We start from the raw sequence: 19,979 nt of genomic DNA on the forward strand, positions 1-19,979 counted from the left end.
AAAAAACTGAGACAGCCAAGGATGCCAGGTCATCTTTTTGAAAAATCTGTTCGTACCAGAAATCAGTCTAAGTAAAAAAGGTCCCGCTACATTTAAAAGATCTGTAGGACACAGTTTTTTATAGCAATTTGAAGACTTTTAGGAGCTCATTGTCAGACTGTGAAGGGTTTCAGAAATCTGTGTAATTCTGTGCCATTTTTTAAATCTACGCAGCATATTCAGAATCTGTGACACTCAGATTAATCTGTGAATCTGGCATCTCTGGAGACAGTAATTTGCTTTCAACTACCATAAGCATAAGTCACTAAAGCCTCTACTGAAGATGTGCATACAAGTTCTCACAGAGCTGTCACGTTTAGCTTTAGTTCAGCGTTTAGAGAGAACAACAAAATTCTGAGCTGAGCTAAGTAATTCCCTCTTTTCTTGAATCCGTGCAGTAACTTTCGTGCACGGAATAGACACTAGCACTGCGACAAGTGATACATGAAATTTTAAGTTTGTTGTATATGAGATGTGTGTAAATACACGCAATTTCGGTGCACAAGGCAAATTAAACAAATAAACACAGTCTAGAGACAGACTGGATGTTTTTGATAGGGTAACGTGGCGCCATCATGGCGGGCGGTACAATGCATAGGACGCTGGTCTTACAAGTCAGTTGTCGTATGTTCCAGCCACGACCTGGAAGAATTCTTAGTGTCAGTAGGATCGTAGTACTAGCCATGCGATGATTCTGTACGCTATGAATCAGCTGAGAAGTCTGTTGAAACAGAAAGACCAAATTCCACAAACGGAATGTAATGCCAAGGCTTTGCTTATTTTGGCGCCATAATGACATACGCAAGTACTGTTCCAACTAAAGGAATACTCGAAATGACCGTTAAAATGATTAAAAAATCCAATTTGAGTGTCCTGTCTGTTAGTCTGTGATTCTACCACAGGTGTGAATATCCGATAATGAAAAATGCTTCTATACCTTAATATCTTGAATGATTAAAATTTCTTATTTTGAATTTAATTTGAGATCGCTGCATTGCGTTCTACGAATTTTAATGTATAAGGTGCTGATGGATGCTAACATCTACCAAGCGATCATCTCAACCATGTTGGACTCTTAAAATAATTACAGGGTTGTACAGGTTCATGCCAATTTGAACAACTGAGAAATTATTTAAGTAAATATTCGTTTATTGTGGAAAATTGTGTATTTCTAAATATGAAAGTTAACCACTAAAACTTAGATTATTGATTTAATGTTTTTCTAATATAAACAAAAATGAAGTTTAGTTAACATATTTATTAATTCCAGCGAAATCCAGTTAGCATAAACACTAAATCACATTAACCCTGTGATATAACTTTCAACGAGCATTTAAAATGTAGTTTGTTAGTTGTTTTGATTGTTAAAGCATTAACATATGCATTTCTTGATCCTTATCTATGTCACACACTATGCTCTCACGGGTTTGCTGAAGGTTAATGTTTTTGTACGAGGCTTTTATGCCAAATATATATTGATTGATTCAACATTAGAAACTTCTAGGAGTCCATAATTTCGTAAGCTTTCATGAAGTACAGAATATGTTCTAATGTGACTACCAAATCACCATAAATCAAACCATCTCGAAGATGTCGGCTGGTTTCATCTTTGTAGTCATAATTTATATCTATTGTCTCATCTTCGTTCATAAGTTGATTAACAAAACTATGATCTATTTTAAGCAAACACTCCTGAATTTCACACAGTACTTGCTTAAGGTTTTTCCGTACTTCTTCTCTAATAAGATTCAGTAATTCCAGCCGACCACGTTCATATCGGACAACATATTTCGGATCTTGCATATCTTCTTTCATTCGCTCAATCGCTTTTGCAATCCGTATATATCTACGATACGAATCTTTCATAAGATGGTGAAACGCATGATGTATATCCACAAGATTTTTCATAGATAAATCTTTCAATATCTTATTATATGAATCGACGGAGAATTTTTGTGGAATGCTAAAATCAGAATGTAGCCAATGAACCCGTGTAATACCATTATTGTACCAAATTTTAAGAAAATCCTTTATCGTTGCTCCAAATATTGTCTGCGTCTAAAAATATATATAAAAATATTCTGGAATTAATGAATGATATACATATTCTTTTTGAAATTTTGAAAAATACTTTTGTAATTCACACATAGATGCAATGTCTTTACTGACGTGCTGAAAGAAACCGAATCTTTTGCTTGATGTACATCCACAAGATTTTTCATAGATCAGTCAATATCTTATTACAAAAATCGACGCAGAATTTTTGTGGAATACTAAAATCAGAATGTAACAAATGAATCCGTGTAATACACGTAGAGAAATAGAACACATTAGATTCTAATATATTGACTATATCTATTTTGATTGGTTTTTTTCGGCAAGCATTAACTGAGAGAGACGAAAGATATGAAATAAAAAGACGAATAGGTATTCTAGATTAAATTAGTTATAAATTTAGAACGGAAAAGCTAGCCTAGGCAGGCTCATATAGGCATGATCAGAAGAAAGAAATGAATTCTATTTTACCTTCTACTTGAGGGGGTCGAACACTAAATTCGAGTCACCAAGCATGGTCGTGTAACAAGTGTTGACTTTGATTGGTTCTTTTCGGCAAGCATTAACTGAAAGAGACAGTAGCATAGTGTGGTGAAGAACTACACTTGTTACACGACCATATTTGGTGACTCGAAATAGTTTATGAAATTATAAACAATATATATAAAAATAATAGCTTTTTTATAATTTAATCAGTTAATCGTTTGGTTCAAATAATATTTCCGAGTAGATTTCATAATTAATGACAAATTACCTAAGAGGATATTTAAGTAATAAGAGGAATATGTTTTAATACATTTAAATCGTTGTGATTATTTTAGAATTATATTAGGATAAGAATTTTATGTAAAAGTGATGCTACGGCGAAGAAAAACTTATGTAAACTGCCTTAAGAAATAAACGTATTTTTGAAAAAAAAAACAAACTCCACTAAGAAAAATCAAATATCTAATTGTGTTTTTCCTAGCAACAATAAGGAGTGTATCGAAAAGTAGCTAGCAACATTTATAATGGAATAAAAAAGCGAAAAAAAACATATTTTGACATCAGTTTTCGATATATTGTTGAAAAATTACATTTTTATGCATTTCACTGATTATATAGAAGAAAATCCTAGTTTCTGTGAAACGCTCGCACTTTGGACTTGACATTCTTCATTAAATTCTGCACAGATACTTTTGTGACTTTCCTGGTGGCAGCTGTCCAGTTTTTTTTGAACTCCTGCATGTTTTGGGACTCTGTACCTTCCTTCCGAAAGACAATTGCCCAATACCTTTCAATTGGCCGAAGTTCCGGGCAGTTCGGTGGGTTGATGTCCTTTTCCACGAATTGTACATTATTTTTTGAAAACCACTGTAGAACGGAGTTGGCGTAGTGGGCTAAAGCCAAATCCGGCCAGAAGAGAGGAGGAGCCTTATGCTTCCTGTACAGTGGCAGCATTATCTTCTTCAAACATTCTTCCTCGTACACCTTGGCGTTAATTGTGCCCTTCGTGAAGAAAATCGACGACCGCAAACCACAGGTACAAATTGCTTGCCAGACCAACACCTTCTGCCCAAACTTTTCCATCGCCACCGTGGTGTCAGCGTCGTCCAGGTCCTGGTACACCGATTTCGTATAATATTGCGGTCCGGGCAGCGCTCGAGAGTCTTCCTTGGTGTAGGTTTCGTCGTCGATCAGGATGCATCCGTCTTTATTCTGTAGAATCCGGTTATACAGTTTTCGCGCTCTTGTTTTGGCCTGAACTTGCTGTACCAGAGACTTTTTCGGCGCCTTCTGATTCATGTGCGTTTTCAGGGAGTTCCGAACTTTGATCCGTTGAAGCATCCCGATGCTGGTGTTGAACTGCTTGGCCAAATCCCGTGTCAACGCCGATGGGTTTTTCCTGATGTACTCAATTACTTTTAAGTCCCGGCTGGCCTGGCCGGGACCCGTTTTCCTACCGGATCGGGGCAAATCCTTCATGAAAAGGGTCTTACCGAACTTCTCTATAATATTGTTGACACTGGTGTGGTGCACTTCCACCCGTTTTGGAATTTCTTTCTGAGCACCAAGTGCGCAGAATTTTCTTGCGGATTTCCGGATCAATTCGACTCATCATTGAAACGAAAAACCGTACCGAAACCAATCGATTGCGCAGCTGTTATTGACATGTAAACAAACTTGTCACCGCAAAACACGCTACAAAAATTAAGCCATTTCAGAGTAATAACTGTTTGAATGTTTCTAACTACTTATCGATACACTCCTTATCTACAAGCTAAGCTATACATTCAACAAAATACCTAATGCATATGGAACCGTTCATATTTAGTATCATTTAAGGGTTAACATCACTCATCTGTGTGATAAAGCTTATTAGACAGAGTAAGCTATTCAACAAAGACAAACAACAACCACAACCAAATTCGGAAACACCAAACAGTATCGGCCCGGGACGTACCGAACTTGAGAAAGGAGAAGTTAAGGTGAAATGTAGCGTCATAAAATGCGCGCAAAATTTTATCCGCTTCAGTTGAACGAACCGTCGCACAAAGCATACCAAGAAAAACGGACACATAGAAACAAGAACTTTTTTCAATGATTGAGCGCAGTGGGTTTACCTCTCGTTATATTGGCTTGTAAAAAAGACTGGACGTAATGGATTTTTGAATCCTTCACACTTTAAATATATGCTAATTCAATCGTTATTGTTAGTGATTACTCTTACACTAGAGCTATAAATCATGAGTAATTATGAATGACTAACATGAGGCTATATGTATATGTATTGACCAACTTGATAACCATGTATATGTCTGAGTTTAGTAGCAAGCATGGATTCTCCTTCAAAAGAACGATTGAAGACGAGATAACATTCAAGTATTTTCGATATCTTTGCCAGTCGTTCACCAGGCCCTTCCCGCCGATGAGGTAGAATTTACGTAAAAGTATTTACTTAACTCGCATGATAGAGCGCGGTCGAATTTACTTATCGAATACATTCAAAGCCAATATATTCCATTCTAATTGACTTTCATCATCATCTTGAAAGTATTATTTCTGTTGTGTCAATAGGATCGTAGCACTAGCCATGTAATCGAAACTATGCTATGAGTCGGCTGCGAAGTCTTTTAAAACAGAAAGGCCAAATTTCTCAAAAGGAATGAAATTCCAAGACTTTCACACCCAGACATTTTCCTGGTGTGGATTCAGTATTCTCCCAATGCGGTTCCGCCACTCCTTGTCTGCGAAGTTTGTTGAAACAAATGGTCATAGTCAACAATAAATGTAATACCAAGACCTTGCAATGCATTGAACTCAACAGAATTGGACATTATTAGCATTATAAATGACAGTTACTTAGAAAATAAACGATTACTTACAATACCCATTTTATTGTAATCAACTAGTTTTTATTTCAACACAAAACCCAATGGTGCATAAATTCGCGTCATTATTTTATATGTAATTTTTGCTCACGATATAATGCCACCGTGCCCACCGTGCATTTCTCACACCACCTCAATACGAAACAGCAGCGCGCAAGCAATAAAAAAAATGTGGAAAAGTTTATCTAAACTTTTTCAAATTTCGGTTGTTTTAGCAAATATTTTATAATTTTGAGTTGCATTTTCAGATTCTTTGTGAAATTCTGCTACAAACACTACTTTTCAGTTCTAAAATCATCCCCGTGGAACGGAACAGTAACCGTTTATACATTTCAAAAACCAATTACGGCTCGCCAAAGCAAAATTTCAAAATTTTAAGAATACTTAGTTATGATAAATTTGATTTCGAAAACTTAAGTGTTTTTGGTTTTTCAAAAATCGGTCTAATTTTTGAATAATTGATCAAAAACGCGATTTTCGCATTCCGCTACATTTCACCTTAACGAAACGTGCTCACCGTTGACTTATTTCAACTTTGTCACCAACTGGCAACAATTAAACATAAAATACACCAACGGCAACAACAACATACAGCAGACATGAAGCGTCTTTTTCAGAGAATTTAAAGAGAAGTGAGCCTCTGTAAACCCATTCTAAATTGTAATAAATCACTTCTAGTTAAATCTTTGAACAGCATAGTTAATTTTTCAAAAACCAGATCCGTCGTTCAACCGTAATCCGTAATTCAACTTATATATATATATATATATATATATATATATATATATATATATATATATATATATATATATATATATATATATATATATATATATATATATATATATAAGTTAACCGAACGGAATTCAACACAACCTAAATGCATGTACAATTCGGAATCTGCCTTGCAAGCGGTTGTGAACGCAGTCGCGACACCCGGTCACGAGTAGCTTGGTCAACAGTTAGATTCTAGAAGTTAGGTTCAATTATGCGAAATAAAACGAACGACAGTCATTAAGTTCTGAGGTCTTGTCTAAGTAACACGAGTTTGTACTTTTTTAAAAAGTTCGAAATCAACCAATCAAATTTAACTGGCGCAGTCGTTCCGGATGTATTAAGTGCTTTTTAGAGAAAAATGCGGGTGGGTAATGTCAGAGACATAACTGGATGTCGTGAATACGAAAACAACTGACATGTTCCTTAACACTTCCGAATATCAATTAGTTGATCAATTGTATGGAATTGTATGTAGAATTTGAAACGATGCACCTAAACTAAAGTACAGATTAGTTACATTTAACATTCTGAAACACAAATATTATGAAATAACCAGTATAGTTCTTTATAATAAAATAATGGTGGCTCTGAAAAGAACCTTTTATTAAAGCGTTTGTGATGGAGAGTGATGAGTTGAATTCTAATTCCGATGGATGCCGCTGACTTCCATCATCTAATTTCAGGCTGAACTGTTGTACGTGGGTGCGATACTGATATGGTTGGTGTAGGTGTAGCGTTTACAACCGATTATAATCTTCCAATAAAAAAACATTAATTGGCTGGGTTGATCCATGATACAATAGGCCTAATTTATTGAACGAAACTATCAATATGCTATAGGGATTCGTTTCTAGCATTCAGAAGGGTCAAATTGCGTAATTCTCTACGACATTAAACTCTGGAACATTTTTCGCAAAAACAAAGAAGGCTTTACTTGATCTCGATTACTGTGAATTTCACACAGCGAAAAGTGCACAAATCTAACCAAACTGTTCTAGAATGGACTAAACTGAGGATATTTACCTTCGATTTGCGAACAACAAATCCTAATAGTTCTTTAGAAAATTTTTGAGCCATTAAAACGGCTTATTTTGTGTAATGCTCTCCATCGTTGTTTTTTCATTAATGCAAATGACTGGCAGCTGTGACGTAATCGCTCTTGTCGGAGACGAAACTAGCTTTGCAAACGACACAAAATACATTTGCTCGCAGTGGCGATAGAATCCAAACTGATCCAATTTTTGTTAAGAGCTTTGTTTTTACGTGATTTCGTTTGTAGCTTTTTCACTAATGGGCGGTCCTAACGGCTATAAAAATAGTCGCATACAGAATTTTAATGTCGAGTATTTCATTTCGGATTTGCATTTCATTGAAAGAAACTATCAGGATGCTGTATGAGATTCATTCCTGTCTTTCAAAAGGACCAAATTGTGGAACTCAATACGATATTCAACACTTTTCGGAACATTTTTCTCGAACGATTTGTTGTACAGCAGCAGATATTTTGTTCTCTTCTTCAGAACGCATTCTGATTGGCTGGTGTTGACATGGGTCAAATGAGACAGGTTTTTCAATAGTTTACTACTGAAATACTTCAATGCTTTTGCTATACACGTTTAAGTTGAAAAATTTCGATTCTATTGGTTATTAAATTATATAAATCCTTTCACAGATCACTAAGCTATGAGCTTTAAAAATACGAGCAAGGCAAACGCGCCTTATGGATTATCCCCTTTGATACTCGTTTATACCAAACATTTCAGAAAAGTTTTATTTTGAACTATTTGAGATTATGTCACACAACTGATAATTTTATCATAAAATTGTAATCGCTATTCTGTGACGACACAAGTCTGTTAGCCACAGGTAGAAATCTAAGAGTGATCTGCAGTCGCCTACAAAGAAGTTTAAATATTTTCAGTGATTATCTGTCAAAATGGAAAATTAAACCAAATGCAGCAAAAACGCAATTAATTATCTTTCCTCATAAGCCAAGAGCTTCTTTTCTTAAACCAAACAATAATCACATTCTAAAATTGAATGGTTTGGAATTGACATGGTCTGATCAAGCTAAATACTTAGGTTTAACGTATGACAAAAAACTCACTTTCAAGGATCACATTGAAGGAATCCAGGCAAAGTGTAATAAATATATTAAATGTTTATATCCTCTTATAAACAGAAATTCTAAGCTCTGTCTAAAAAACAAATTGTTAATTTATAAACAAATTTTCAGACCAGCCATGCTTTATGCGGTACCAATTTGGTCAAGCTGTTGTTCCACCAGGAAGAAAACGCTTCAAAGGATTCAGAATAAAATTCTGAAAATGATTTTGAAGCGTCCTCCCTGGTTTAGTACAAATGAGTTACACAGACTCACAAATATAGAACCATTAGATGTAATGTCACATAATATTATAAGCAAATTCCGACAAAAATCGATGCAATCTTCAATTGAATCGATTCGCTCTCTGTATTAGTTAGTAAGTTAGTATATAAGTTCCTTTTCCCCATTACACAATACAAGTAGGTTTAGAATTTTCCCTACACAAAAATCTCAGAATTGCAGAAGCAAATGATGTCTTCATGGTAATAACCAAATCATATATATATATATATATATATATATATATATATATATATATATATATATATATATATATATATATATATATATATATATATATATATATATATATATATATATATATATATATATATATATATATATATATATATATATATATATATATATATATATAGATATATATATATAACAGGGCTGAAAAGTCACCACTTGTGGCTGAACACCCAATTTAAATCTTAATAATCTAATTTTAACTCATATTCCAATAAATAGTTATTTAAAAAAAAAAAAAAAAAAAAATCATAAAATTGTGATCATATTTCCAATGGCGTGTAGCAAAAATTATGTTGATTCGTTAGATACAACAAGAGATATTCACGATCAAAAACTTATCACTCTCTCAGAGGGTAAATTTTGAAAAGGCACCCCATAGTAAAGCAAGTCGTATTCACGACAAAACTTACATTTTATGTATTTGAATTTCACCCATTTTTCGATGGCTTAATAGGCTACGAGTCCTTGCAACAACTCAAGGTCAATATCATCACCGAATCCAACGAACTACAATTCCCATATGGTAAACTTAAAACGCTTCGAAAATACCCTGATTCTTACTCATTAAAGCTTAACGCTAACGAACAACTTATAACGAAACTTCCTACACCAGTAGAAGACGGAGAGTTTTATGTTGAACACCCACTCCCTTTGACCAACGAAGTTGTTGTATTACCCGGATTGTACACAGCAAAATCCAACAAAACATTCGTACTGGTGCAAAACCAAAGCAACGTCGAAACAAGGATCAGCCCGAACCGCGTGATATTTACCGACATTAACAATTTTGAAATTACAAACATTGACACACCTAAGAAAAACGAGATCCCATTCAACCCAAAACTTTATGACCAATTAAGACTAAACCATCTCAATGTAGAAGAAAAAGAAAAAATAACCGATCTCATCAGAAAATTTAAAGCTATATTCCACCTGGAGAACCAAAATCTTAGCTTCTTAATTGCGTTCGATTAAACATCGTATTAAAACGAAGGACGATCTCCCTGTCCATTCAAAATCATACCGGTACCCCTTTTGCCACAAAAAAGAAGTTCAAACTCAAATCGAAAAAATGCTGTCCCAAGGCATTATTAGACCCTCAGATAGTCCATGGTCCTCACCAGTATGGGTGGTACCAAAAAAATTAGATGCATCCGGCCAACAAAAATGGAGATTAGTCATTGATTATAGATAGCTCATAATCGCGGATAGCTACCCTATTCCAAACATTAGCGATATACTCGACAAGCTAGGTCGATGCTCATATTTCACTACATTAGATCTCGCATCGGGCTTCCACCAGATAGAAGTTCACCCCGAAGATATTCCTAAAACAGCATTTAGCGTAGAACATGGGCACTACGAATTCCTTAGAATGCCATTCGGGCTCAGAAACGCACCATCCACCTTTCAACGTGTGATGGATAATATTTTAAGAGAACACATAGGCATTAGATGTCTCGTCTATATGGACGACATCATCGTGTTCTCTACAAGCTTACAGGAACACATCGAAAATTTAACTAAAATATTTGAAAGCCTTAAGAAATTCAACATGAAAATCCAACTCGATAAGAGCGAATTTTTACAAAAAGAAGCAGCGTTCTTAGGACACGTCGTCACACCAGATGGAGTAAAACCTAACCCAAGCAAAATTGAAGCTATTCAGAACTGGCCAATTCCCAATAACGAAAAAGAACTAAGAGGATTCCTCGGTGTATTAGGCTACTACCGGAAATTTATACGTGATTTTGCGAAGATTGCAAAACCCCTAACAAAATCACTCAGGAAGGGCGAGATAGTAACTCACTCCAAAGAATTCTTAGAAGCATTTGAAAATTGCAAACAAATTCTAACAAGCAGCACAATTCTACAATACCCAGACTTTGACAAACAGTTTATACTCACCACAGACGCATCGAATCATGCAATAGGTGCTGTCCTCTCACTAGGACAAATTGGCAGCGATAGGCCAGTTGCCTACGCATCAAGGACTCTGACCAAGTCTGAGGAAAACCTGTCTGCAATTGAGAAAGAACTGCTAGCCATCGTTTGGGCCTGCAAGTATTTCCGCCCATATTTGTTTGGCAAAAGGTTTGTACTTTATACAGATCACCAACCTTTAACCTACGGACTTAATCTAAAACACCCAAGTAGCAAACTGATTCGATGGAGGCTTCAACTAGAAGAATATGACTATGACATTCGCTATCGCCCAGGTAAACAAAATGTTGTGGCCGATGCATTATCAAGACTCCCTACAGAGATAAATGCAAACGAAACAGATGAAGAAATCAACGACGAAAGCAACTCCGATGAAGCCACCATGCATTCAGCCGACACAGACGACAGCGAATTTGTTAGAATGACACTGAAACCAATCAACTGTTTTTCCAACCAAATTGTGTTTAAAATTGGTGTACCTGAATGCGATATACTAGAGGAGGTTTTTCCCCGAGTTTTCAGAAGAACCATAACTAAGACTTCGGGGTACCAACCATTTTGAGAATTTTTAAAGAATATATGGATATTCGGAAGCTAAATTGCATCCTCTGTCCAGAACGAATCATACCTACGATCCAAATTGTCTATAAGAACTACTTTAGCCAAAACAAAACCCTCGGTAAACCATTTCGCAAACTCCCCTGACAGACCTAAAAACATTGGAAGAACAGAATGAAAAAATCGAACAAACACACAATTCAGCCCACAGAGGAATCTGGGAGAACAATATGATACTATCACGGAACTTCTATTTCCCAAAAATGAAACAGAAGATCCGCAAATATATCAAAGTATGCGAAACTTGCAACAAGAATAAATACGACCGACACCCATACAAAATAACTATCCACTAAACACCTGTTCCAAAAAGACCATTTGAAATCATTCATACGGACATCTTCATATCTCAACTGGACATATTTTTGACAGTAGTTGACAAATTCTCTAGATTCGGCATTATAATTCCTATTAAATCTCGAAGCATACAAGACATCAGGAAAGCTATCCTCAAAATTTTTAGCCTTTACGGCAAACCAAATCTCATAATTAGTGACAATGAACCGGCCATTAAATCAGCAGAAATTCGAGGCCTACTAAACGACCTCGATATTCAAATACACTTCACACCAGTGAACCATAGCAAAACAAATGGAATCGTCTAACGATTCCACTCTACCCTCTCAGAAATTTTCAGATGTGTTAATAGAAGACATGAAGATCTGTCACCCAAAGAAATCTACAGATTTTCATGCACGCTGTATAACGAAACTATACATTCGGCCACAAAATTAAAACCCCGCGAAATCTTTTACGCAATCCGAGATAACGAGGAAAGACTACTGAACATGGAAGAAATAATAGCCAAAAGAAGTAAACTGTATGACGAGGTTATTCTTCCATTTCAGAAGACCCAACAGAAAGACTACAACCAACTAAATAACCGGCGAGAAGAACAACCAACTTTCGAAACCAATCAGCAGGTTTATGTAAGAAAACAAGGTGTTAGAAATAAAACCGATGAGAAGTACTCTAAGGTACGAGTCAATGAAGATAGAATTAAAACTTTCATCGATGACTCGAATCGTAGATTACACAAAGAAAATATGAAATGCATATATTAACTGTAAATTTCTCTTCCCCACAGGAGAAGCGTAAACCACACGGCCATCACAAGAAATCTAACAAATAATATACCCGTTCTTTTAATTTCAGATGAATCCAAACCAAGCAATCCTTATCCTCACCCTGTACTTTATTCACGCCCCACCAACCACAAGTTCCCAACCCATCCGCATCACCAACCTGGACAAAAATCCCGGACTCCTCACCTTACAAGACGGAAGAAGCTTCTTGAAACTGGGAGAACATCAACTCTTTCACATAATTGACCTCGAAAGGTACGAACCCATTTTCAGGAAACTTCTCACCAACATCAAAGGACTCGAAAACTTTGGGAATTTCAGCACAATGACGATTACCTTACACTCAAAATTTAGCAGTCTAGTACAGATTTATGAAAGCCTTTATCCAAAAATTAGAACCAAATGTGGACTACTAAATTTTGTGGGCACAGGTATAAAGGGAATAACGGGTAATCTAGACAACAACGACCTTATTGAAATATCACAGATCATCCAAAACCTTCAAGTTAGTAACAAAATACTGATTAACGAAAATAATGAGCAACGGCAAATATACAACTACAGAATAGGATCAATAAAATAATTCTCGAATTAGACAGCCAACTCAATCAAACAAAAAGAAATATTATCGTAGCACGTTACGAAAATGAAGTTAAGAAAAACTTTATACTTATCCAAGAAACCTTAAGAATTAATTTCAATCTTGATCAACTTAAAACTCATCTAGAAGACATAGCCGAAGCCGTCAAATTTGCCAAACTAAAAATCATATGTTATGGATATGTTTACCTCTCTACAAAAGAAATTGAATTCGCCACTATGAAATTATAAGAAAGGGGAATATTCTTATCTAACGAAGAGGAAACTTACGATTATTTAGAACTATCAGCATATTATAACAAAACCAAAATCATATTCATTGTATCAAGCCCATTTATAGAAAATTCAATGTATAATAACTTCATTTTAGAACCATTAGTAGTAGGTAATAAAGTCATCAAGCTACCGCCGACTTTAGCCATGCAGAAGGAATCAACTACGTACTTCATCATCAGGAAATGCCGTCAAGTACTAACCAACAACATGTGTTCACCGGACAACCTACTAGATGTAACAGGAGATACCTGCTTTTCAAAAGTACTTCAAGGCTGCTCCGCTAATTGTACATTCACCGACGTTACTAAACCAACCGAAATAAAATCAATCTCAAGAAACCACATCATCTTAAAAAACATAACAGCAACAAACCTCCAGACAACATGTGGATTATCAACCCGAAAACTAACTGGAACATTCCTGATTGAGTATCATAACTGTTCCGTTGCCATCAATGGCTCTAAATTCGAAAATACCGAATTAACCATAACCGAATCACCAATCGTATTGCCTCTGGACGGGCTAACCATAAAATAGATCCACTTCGAGCCCATCATTAAACTCGAAGAACTACACATCAAAAATAGACACTTTCTAGAGGATTTTACTTCTAAGCAAGAAGCACAAACATACACTTCACTAACCTTGTCCAGCGTTTGCATCATGTTCGAAGTAATAGTTATGCTAACTATGAAGAAGAAATCTCTCCAGAAAATAATGGTCTTCAAACCAAAAAACCAAAATCCCGAAGGATTAACCATTGACCATAAGGAACAAGTAAAAACTCAAACATCAGCAACTCTAGTTCAACAAAGTACCATAAAGGAGCCACCTAGCAACAAACCGGGACGGTTTGATATCTTAAGGAGGGACGAGTTAACCGAACGGAATTCAACACAACCTAAATGCATGTACAATTCGGAATCTGCCTTGCAAGCGGTTTTGAACGCAGTCGATAATAACCCGATCAGCAACACCGGACGACTACAACATCAGCGACACCCGGTCACGAGTAGCTTGGTCAGCAGTTAGATTCTAGAAGTTAGGTTCAATTATGCGAAATAAAACGAACGACAGTCATTAAGTTCTGAGGTCTTGTCGAAGTAACACGAGTTTGTATTTTTTTAAAAAGTTCGAAATCAACCAATCAAATTTAACTCATATATATATATATATATATATATATATATATATATATATATATATATATATATATATATATATATATATATATATATATATATATATATATATATATATATATATATATATATATATATATATATATATATATATATATATATATATATATATATATAAGGTCCGCCATCTAACTTTTTTTTTAACTAGCGGTTATTTCGACATTAGTAACCCTAATGTCACTTCTGATTTGACAGAAACTTAGTTTTATCTTTCCGCTGAACGAAAATGGTTGTGTATACGCTTGAGGAACGCGTGAAAATAGTGCCAACTGGTCTTGCGATCAGCTTGAAGAAGACACCGATATATGCCAAACAATCATCTTCTCGGATGCGGCACATTTTCATCTCGGCGGGTATGTTAATAAGCAAAATTGTCGCATCTGGGGAAGGAAAACCCGCACGTGGTGAAGCCGATGAATCCTCAGAGAGTGACGGTTTGGTGCGGATTTTGGTCTGGTGGCATCATTGAACCATTTTTCTTAGAAAATGAGGCAGGATCGCCGCCACGGCCAATGGCGAGCGCTACCGCGCCATGATTAGCGATTGGTTCTTCCCGTTACTTGAAGAGGAAGACTTTGATACCATTTGGTTCCAACAAGACGGCGCTCTGTGCCATACAACCAACGCTACGATCGATCTTTTGCGCACAGTCTTCGAAGATCGAATAATCAGTCGAAATTCGGATGTCGTTTGGCCGTCTCGGAGCTGTAATTTGACGCCGTTAGACTATTATCTTTGGGGGGCTGTCAAAGATAAGTGTTATGGGACAAGCCAGAGACAATTAAAGCCTTGAAGGACAACATTCGTGCAGCCATAGCTGAAATAAAGCTGCATACAATCGAAAATGTACTAAAAACGACCATATGGCGTACTGCAAGGCAGCCATTTGAATGAAATTATATTCCACAATTAACCGGAAGGATTGTACTTTAATATGAAAAAAAATTTTGAAATCGGAAAGTTACATGCCGGACCCTGTGTATATATATATATATATATATATATATATATATATATATATATATATATATATATATATATATATATATATATATATATATATATATATATATATATATATATATATATATATATATATATATATATATATATATATATATATATATATATATATATATATATATATATACATACATTTGTGAGATTTCAATTATATAATAGTAATACTTACAAAATTTCTCACTGATTCCTGCACGGATCCCAACGACGTATTCAGCTGTTCCTTCATTCTGGTCATATCGTCCTTTGTTATCGGGTATCCAGTGAAAGATGGAATTTTGTTGGTGTTATGACGGCAGGGATTGTACCAGTACGCTGTACCCATCACAGATTGCGTCGATTCTAGTGCTATGATGAACATAGAAACTACAACTATGTTGAACACACCTGAGAAATGGTAATGTATGTATAAGAGCCTATTTGAAGTAGGATAAAGTTTGTGAGTTTTAATACTAAGAAGATTGTATTATACCCTGCGCGTTTGAATAGGGTTGCGCGAAAATGTGAGTGGTGTGATCAATAGAAAAAACCTGCTGCTTGCACTACCCGGTTTGCGAAGCTGTTTTTTTTATCTGCTTTTTCTTCTTGGAAGTTACCATCGAATTTCGCTTCTTTTCAATTATTTTTTTTTCTTGTTGAGATATTCAGAGATCCGTTGTGGAAGAATGTGGACTATGAATCGATTTCTCCTATCCCAACGGTTTCCTGACTGTTTACCTCATTTCCATTGCGTGTATCATTATGCGGTAAAAGTTACAAATATTGTATAGTGATAGAGTTTTGCAAATCATGATCAAGTTAGCTGGCTTTAATCACTGGTAACGCATTCTTTATGATCTGTTCTAAGGCGACATGCATAAATTACGTCACGCTTTAATGGAGGGAGGGGGTTTCAAATATTGTGACAAATTGTGAATTGGACAACAAATTGGAAGGGAGGGAGGACTTAAAAAATGTTATGTCACGGAAGTTTTATTTTGAATACTAAAGTATTTGTTTTAATTCGAACTTTCGGTTTTCATATGTGACATAGTATTCGAAAATGGTGCTAACGTGTGAAAAGAAATTTTCAAAATGAACCCTAAGTTAAGGGAATGCGCTCAATGCATAGGGCGCTGGTGTTACAAGTCAGTTGCCATAAGTTCGAGTTCCGACCTGGAAGGATTGTTAGTGCCAGTAGGATCGTAGCACCAATCGTGCAGTGGGATAGTTCAGGTTAGTTGACCGCCCGTGAGTTTCTCGTGATTGATTAGAAATCAGATATTGAATCAAATGCATGATACTAGGGAAAAGTAAATCATGCTCAACATGCAACCTAAACTGACTTAAAGCATGAAATGATCAATAACATAGATGGCCACACCCATGTACGACACTGTTGGAAAGAAAAATGTTTGTTCAACACTTGCTACTGTAAGTAGTTTCGGATTAAGAACCAGAGTGTTTGAATGGTTTTCCAATAATGAATGTGTATTTTCCTTTCTACTTATCTCTAGCCGTACAATTATTCTTACCGTAACTTATTGTTTCCTACCGGACGTACCTGGAGCGGGAGAAATCGGAAAACCATAGAGAGGGAGAGAATGTCATGCTAATGGAAAAGGACTGGTAAAAACGTTCACAGCTGTGGCCCAGCTGTGATGTCATAGATTTGGTTATCGACGTGCATTTATGTAAGGTTTATGATCGGGATATCCAAATACGTGGAAATGTCGCATTTGGTTTGGGATTGAATGTAAACTGTACTTAGAATGGATCATGCTAGGATGGGATAATTTCTTATATTACACTACTACCAGTGACCTACAATTCTCTGCATCACCACAAGTGTCACGGAGTGGTGTTAGTGGAGTGAGGAAACGATCAGGATTAACTTGGTAGATAGTACGATCTTATTATTTGAAAACCTACACGCGATGTTCGTAATCAATGACAATCGTTTTATAAAAATAATCTACAAAAATGAAAATGACAACTTATTCGCAATAGGCGCCTGATTCATAACATGCATTGTTGAAAAACTACTAACTGAATGTCGACACAATTTCAATAAAAGCTCCGTTAACGTATTACACCATGAGAATAAGCGATGAGATACGCGTATGAATTGAGTTCACGAACAAAAAATATCATAAAAGATGAAAATCATTTTACATAAGACTATTCTTAATAACTCGAGGAAATAGATAAAAAATTCACTTTCCGTCGTCTTCCACGAAAATATCCTTTAAACCCACCGAGTTACCATGATAGAGCAAACTGATTGGTCTAGATTCATTATTTGTCCGTCGAGTGTCCCGGGTTGGCGGTTCAATGCAATGGTTCTGTACACTCTGAATCGGCTGCGAAGTCTGTTGAAACAGAAGGTCAAATTCAACAAAAGGAATGTAATGTAATGCTAAAGATTATATGATTTAATCTATTAAAGATTTTTCAAAACTACAGTTTTTTTTTATTCGCCAGTATTGTTATCTAAACTTTATTTTTAGTTTTCCTTTTGAATATAAACCCATTTCACTTTGTAGCATTAATTATAATTCAGTTTATGACTGTTTCATAATCCAGCGAAATCTTTGTTGTTTTGATGTTATGTTATTATAAAAATATCCCGGTGATAAAAGAAAAGGCAGGGTACACAAGTCGACAATGACTGCAAATGCAAGACTTTGTAATATTTGAAAACTATCACTCATCTGGGTAGTTTTAAGCTGATCATACTTATGAATTCGTAAATCAGTTTTGTCATCAACTAACTGAAATAGAAATAGTGTTGATGCAAATATTGATGATATCGCCTGATTGTATTCCTACACTTTTATATCTTTGTTCACCGAGCTCTACGTGACTGCGGATTGCGAATTTTCTTCTGTTTGGACATCAAATAACGTAGACAATTTATCCGGGTTTCCTGTAATCACATTCAATACTAACACAATCACAAATTCAAGAGTTTCTGTTATCGCCTCTAGTTGAGATGATAAAAATGACAGTTTATGGTAAAGGTTTTCCTTCGACTTCTCTAGGTACCATCAACTGGTTACCAGGCCAACAACAAGCGAACTTCCTAAAATATGCCAAAAATCACAATTTACACTTATTCTCAGACTCTTACTGCCTAATCCAACTAGACGAGCACTTCCTCTCGTTTTGCGATCTGTTCACATCGACACTTTTCTATCAACTCCCTCTGACTGACTTCTCGTCCACGGGTCGAAGCCAGTGACATACGATTATCTCATGCGAACTAACTAATAAACTAACCTGTGGTTTTTAACAACCACTTAAATGTTACTTCGGATGAAACCCAAATTCTCTTAGAACTTTGAGAGACGGTCTTCAAGCCGAGAGGACGTATTCAACCAGCAACGACGGAGAGTGCACCTTCTGCGTGGTTAAAACCTCAAACGCTCAGGTAGCAATTCTCATTCGCTTTCGGTTTTCAAGTCGAGAGGACGCATTCAACCAGCAGTGACGGAGAGTGCACCTTCTGCGTGGTAAAAACCTCACACGCTCAGGTAACAATTCTCATTCGCTTTCCGGATGTTCCGGATGTCACGAATATGAATAAAACTGGCACGCTTCCTTTACACTTCCGAATATCAGTTAGTTTATCGATTGTGTGAATTGTGCAAGCATTCCCCTTCTTCACTACTAGAATTTTAAACGATGAATCTACACTAAAGCACGGATAAGTTATAACAAACATTCTGACACCCAAATGAATATTACGAAGTAATTCTTATAGTTCTTTATTATAAAATAATGTTGGTTCTGGAAGGAACCCTTTCTGAATGCGTTCGTATTGGAGAGTGACGAGCTAAGTTCGAATTTCGTTGGATGCCACTGACTTCCGTAGCCTGTTTTCAAGCTGACCTGTTGTCCGTGGATGCGATACTGATATGGTTGTGATAAAGCTCTCACAACTGATTATAATCTTCCAATGAAGAAAACATTAATTCGCTGGGTTGATCAATGATACAATAGGTTGTGGTGAATATGAGCCCACGCCGCGAGCGCGAAAATAAACATTTGACATTGGCATATCCAACGATCACGCCACCCGGACTGCGCGCAGTTCATGCTGACGAGCCAAAAAGGGTCACCGTTCGCCGAATACTGCCTCCATTTTGGATTCCTTTTGACTGAAGTCTCTTTTGACCTTCATGGCCTTCTCCAATGAATGGATTTGTTCTTCTGTGGCAGCACATTTGATACAAATCCAGCGCTCTCCTTTGGTTGGTAATTTTTCCAACCCAGCGCATCCGTGGTGGAAATTCGCCTCACGCAACTCAACGTTCACCGCCTGCGAACGATTCAAGAACGGAGACAGCAAAGCATGTAATTCCGGACG

The 19,979-nt window shown here is 36.1% G+C and overlaps 1 protein-coding gene across 1 annotated transcript; it reads right to left on the minus strand.

Moving 5' to 3' along the window:
• Nucleotides 1-1,319: 1,319 nt before the first annotated feature.
• Nucleotides 1,320-16,010, minus strand: LOC131440681 (uncharacterized). The gene is made up of 2 exons (XM_058612175.1): nucleotides 15,801-16,010; nucleotides 1,320-2,097 (listed from the first exon to the last, which is right to left on the minus strand). The coding sequence occupies exons 1-2, from the start codon at nucleotides 15,987-15,989 to the stop codon at nucleotides 1,540-1,542; spliced, it is 747 nt and encodes a 248-aa protein (XP_058468158.1). The 5' UTR covers nucleotides 15,990-16,010; the 3' UTR covers nucleotides 1,320-1,539.
• Nucleotides 16,011-19,979: the final 3,969 nt, after the last annotated feature.

Source organism: Malaya genurostris, chromosome 1 (assembly GCF_030247185.1).
Source record: "Malaya genurostris strain Urasoe2022 chromosome 1, Malgen_1.1, whole genome shotgun sequence".
Classification (NCBI taxonomy): domain Eukaryota; kingdom Metazoa; phylum Arthropoda; class Insecta; order Diptera; family Culicidae; genus Malaya; species Malaya genurostris.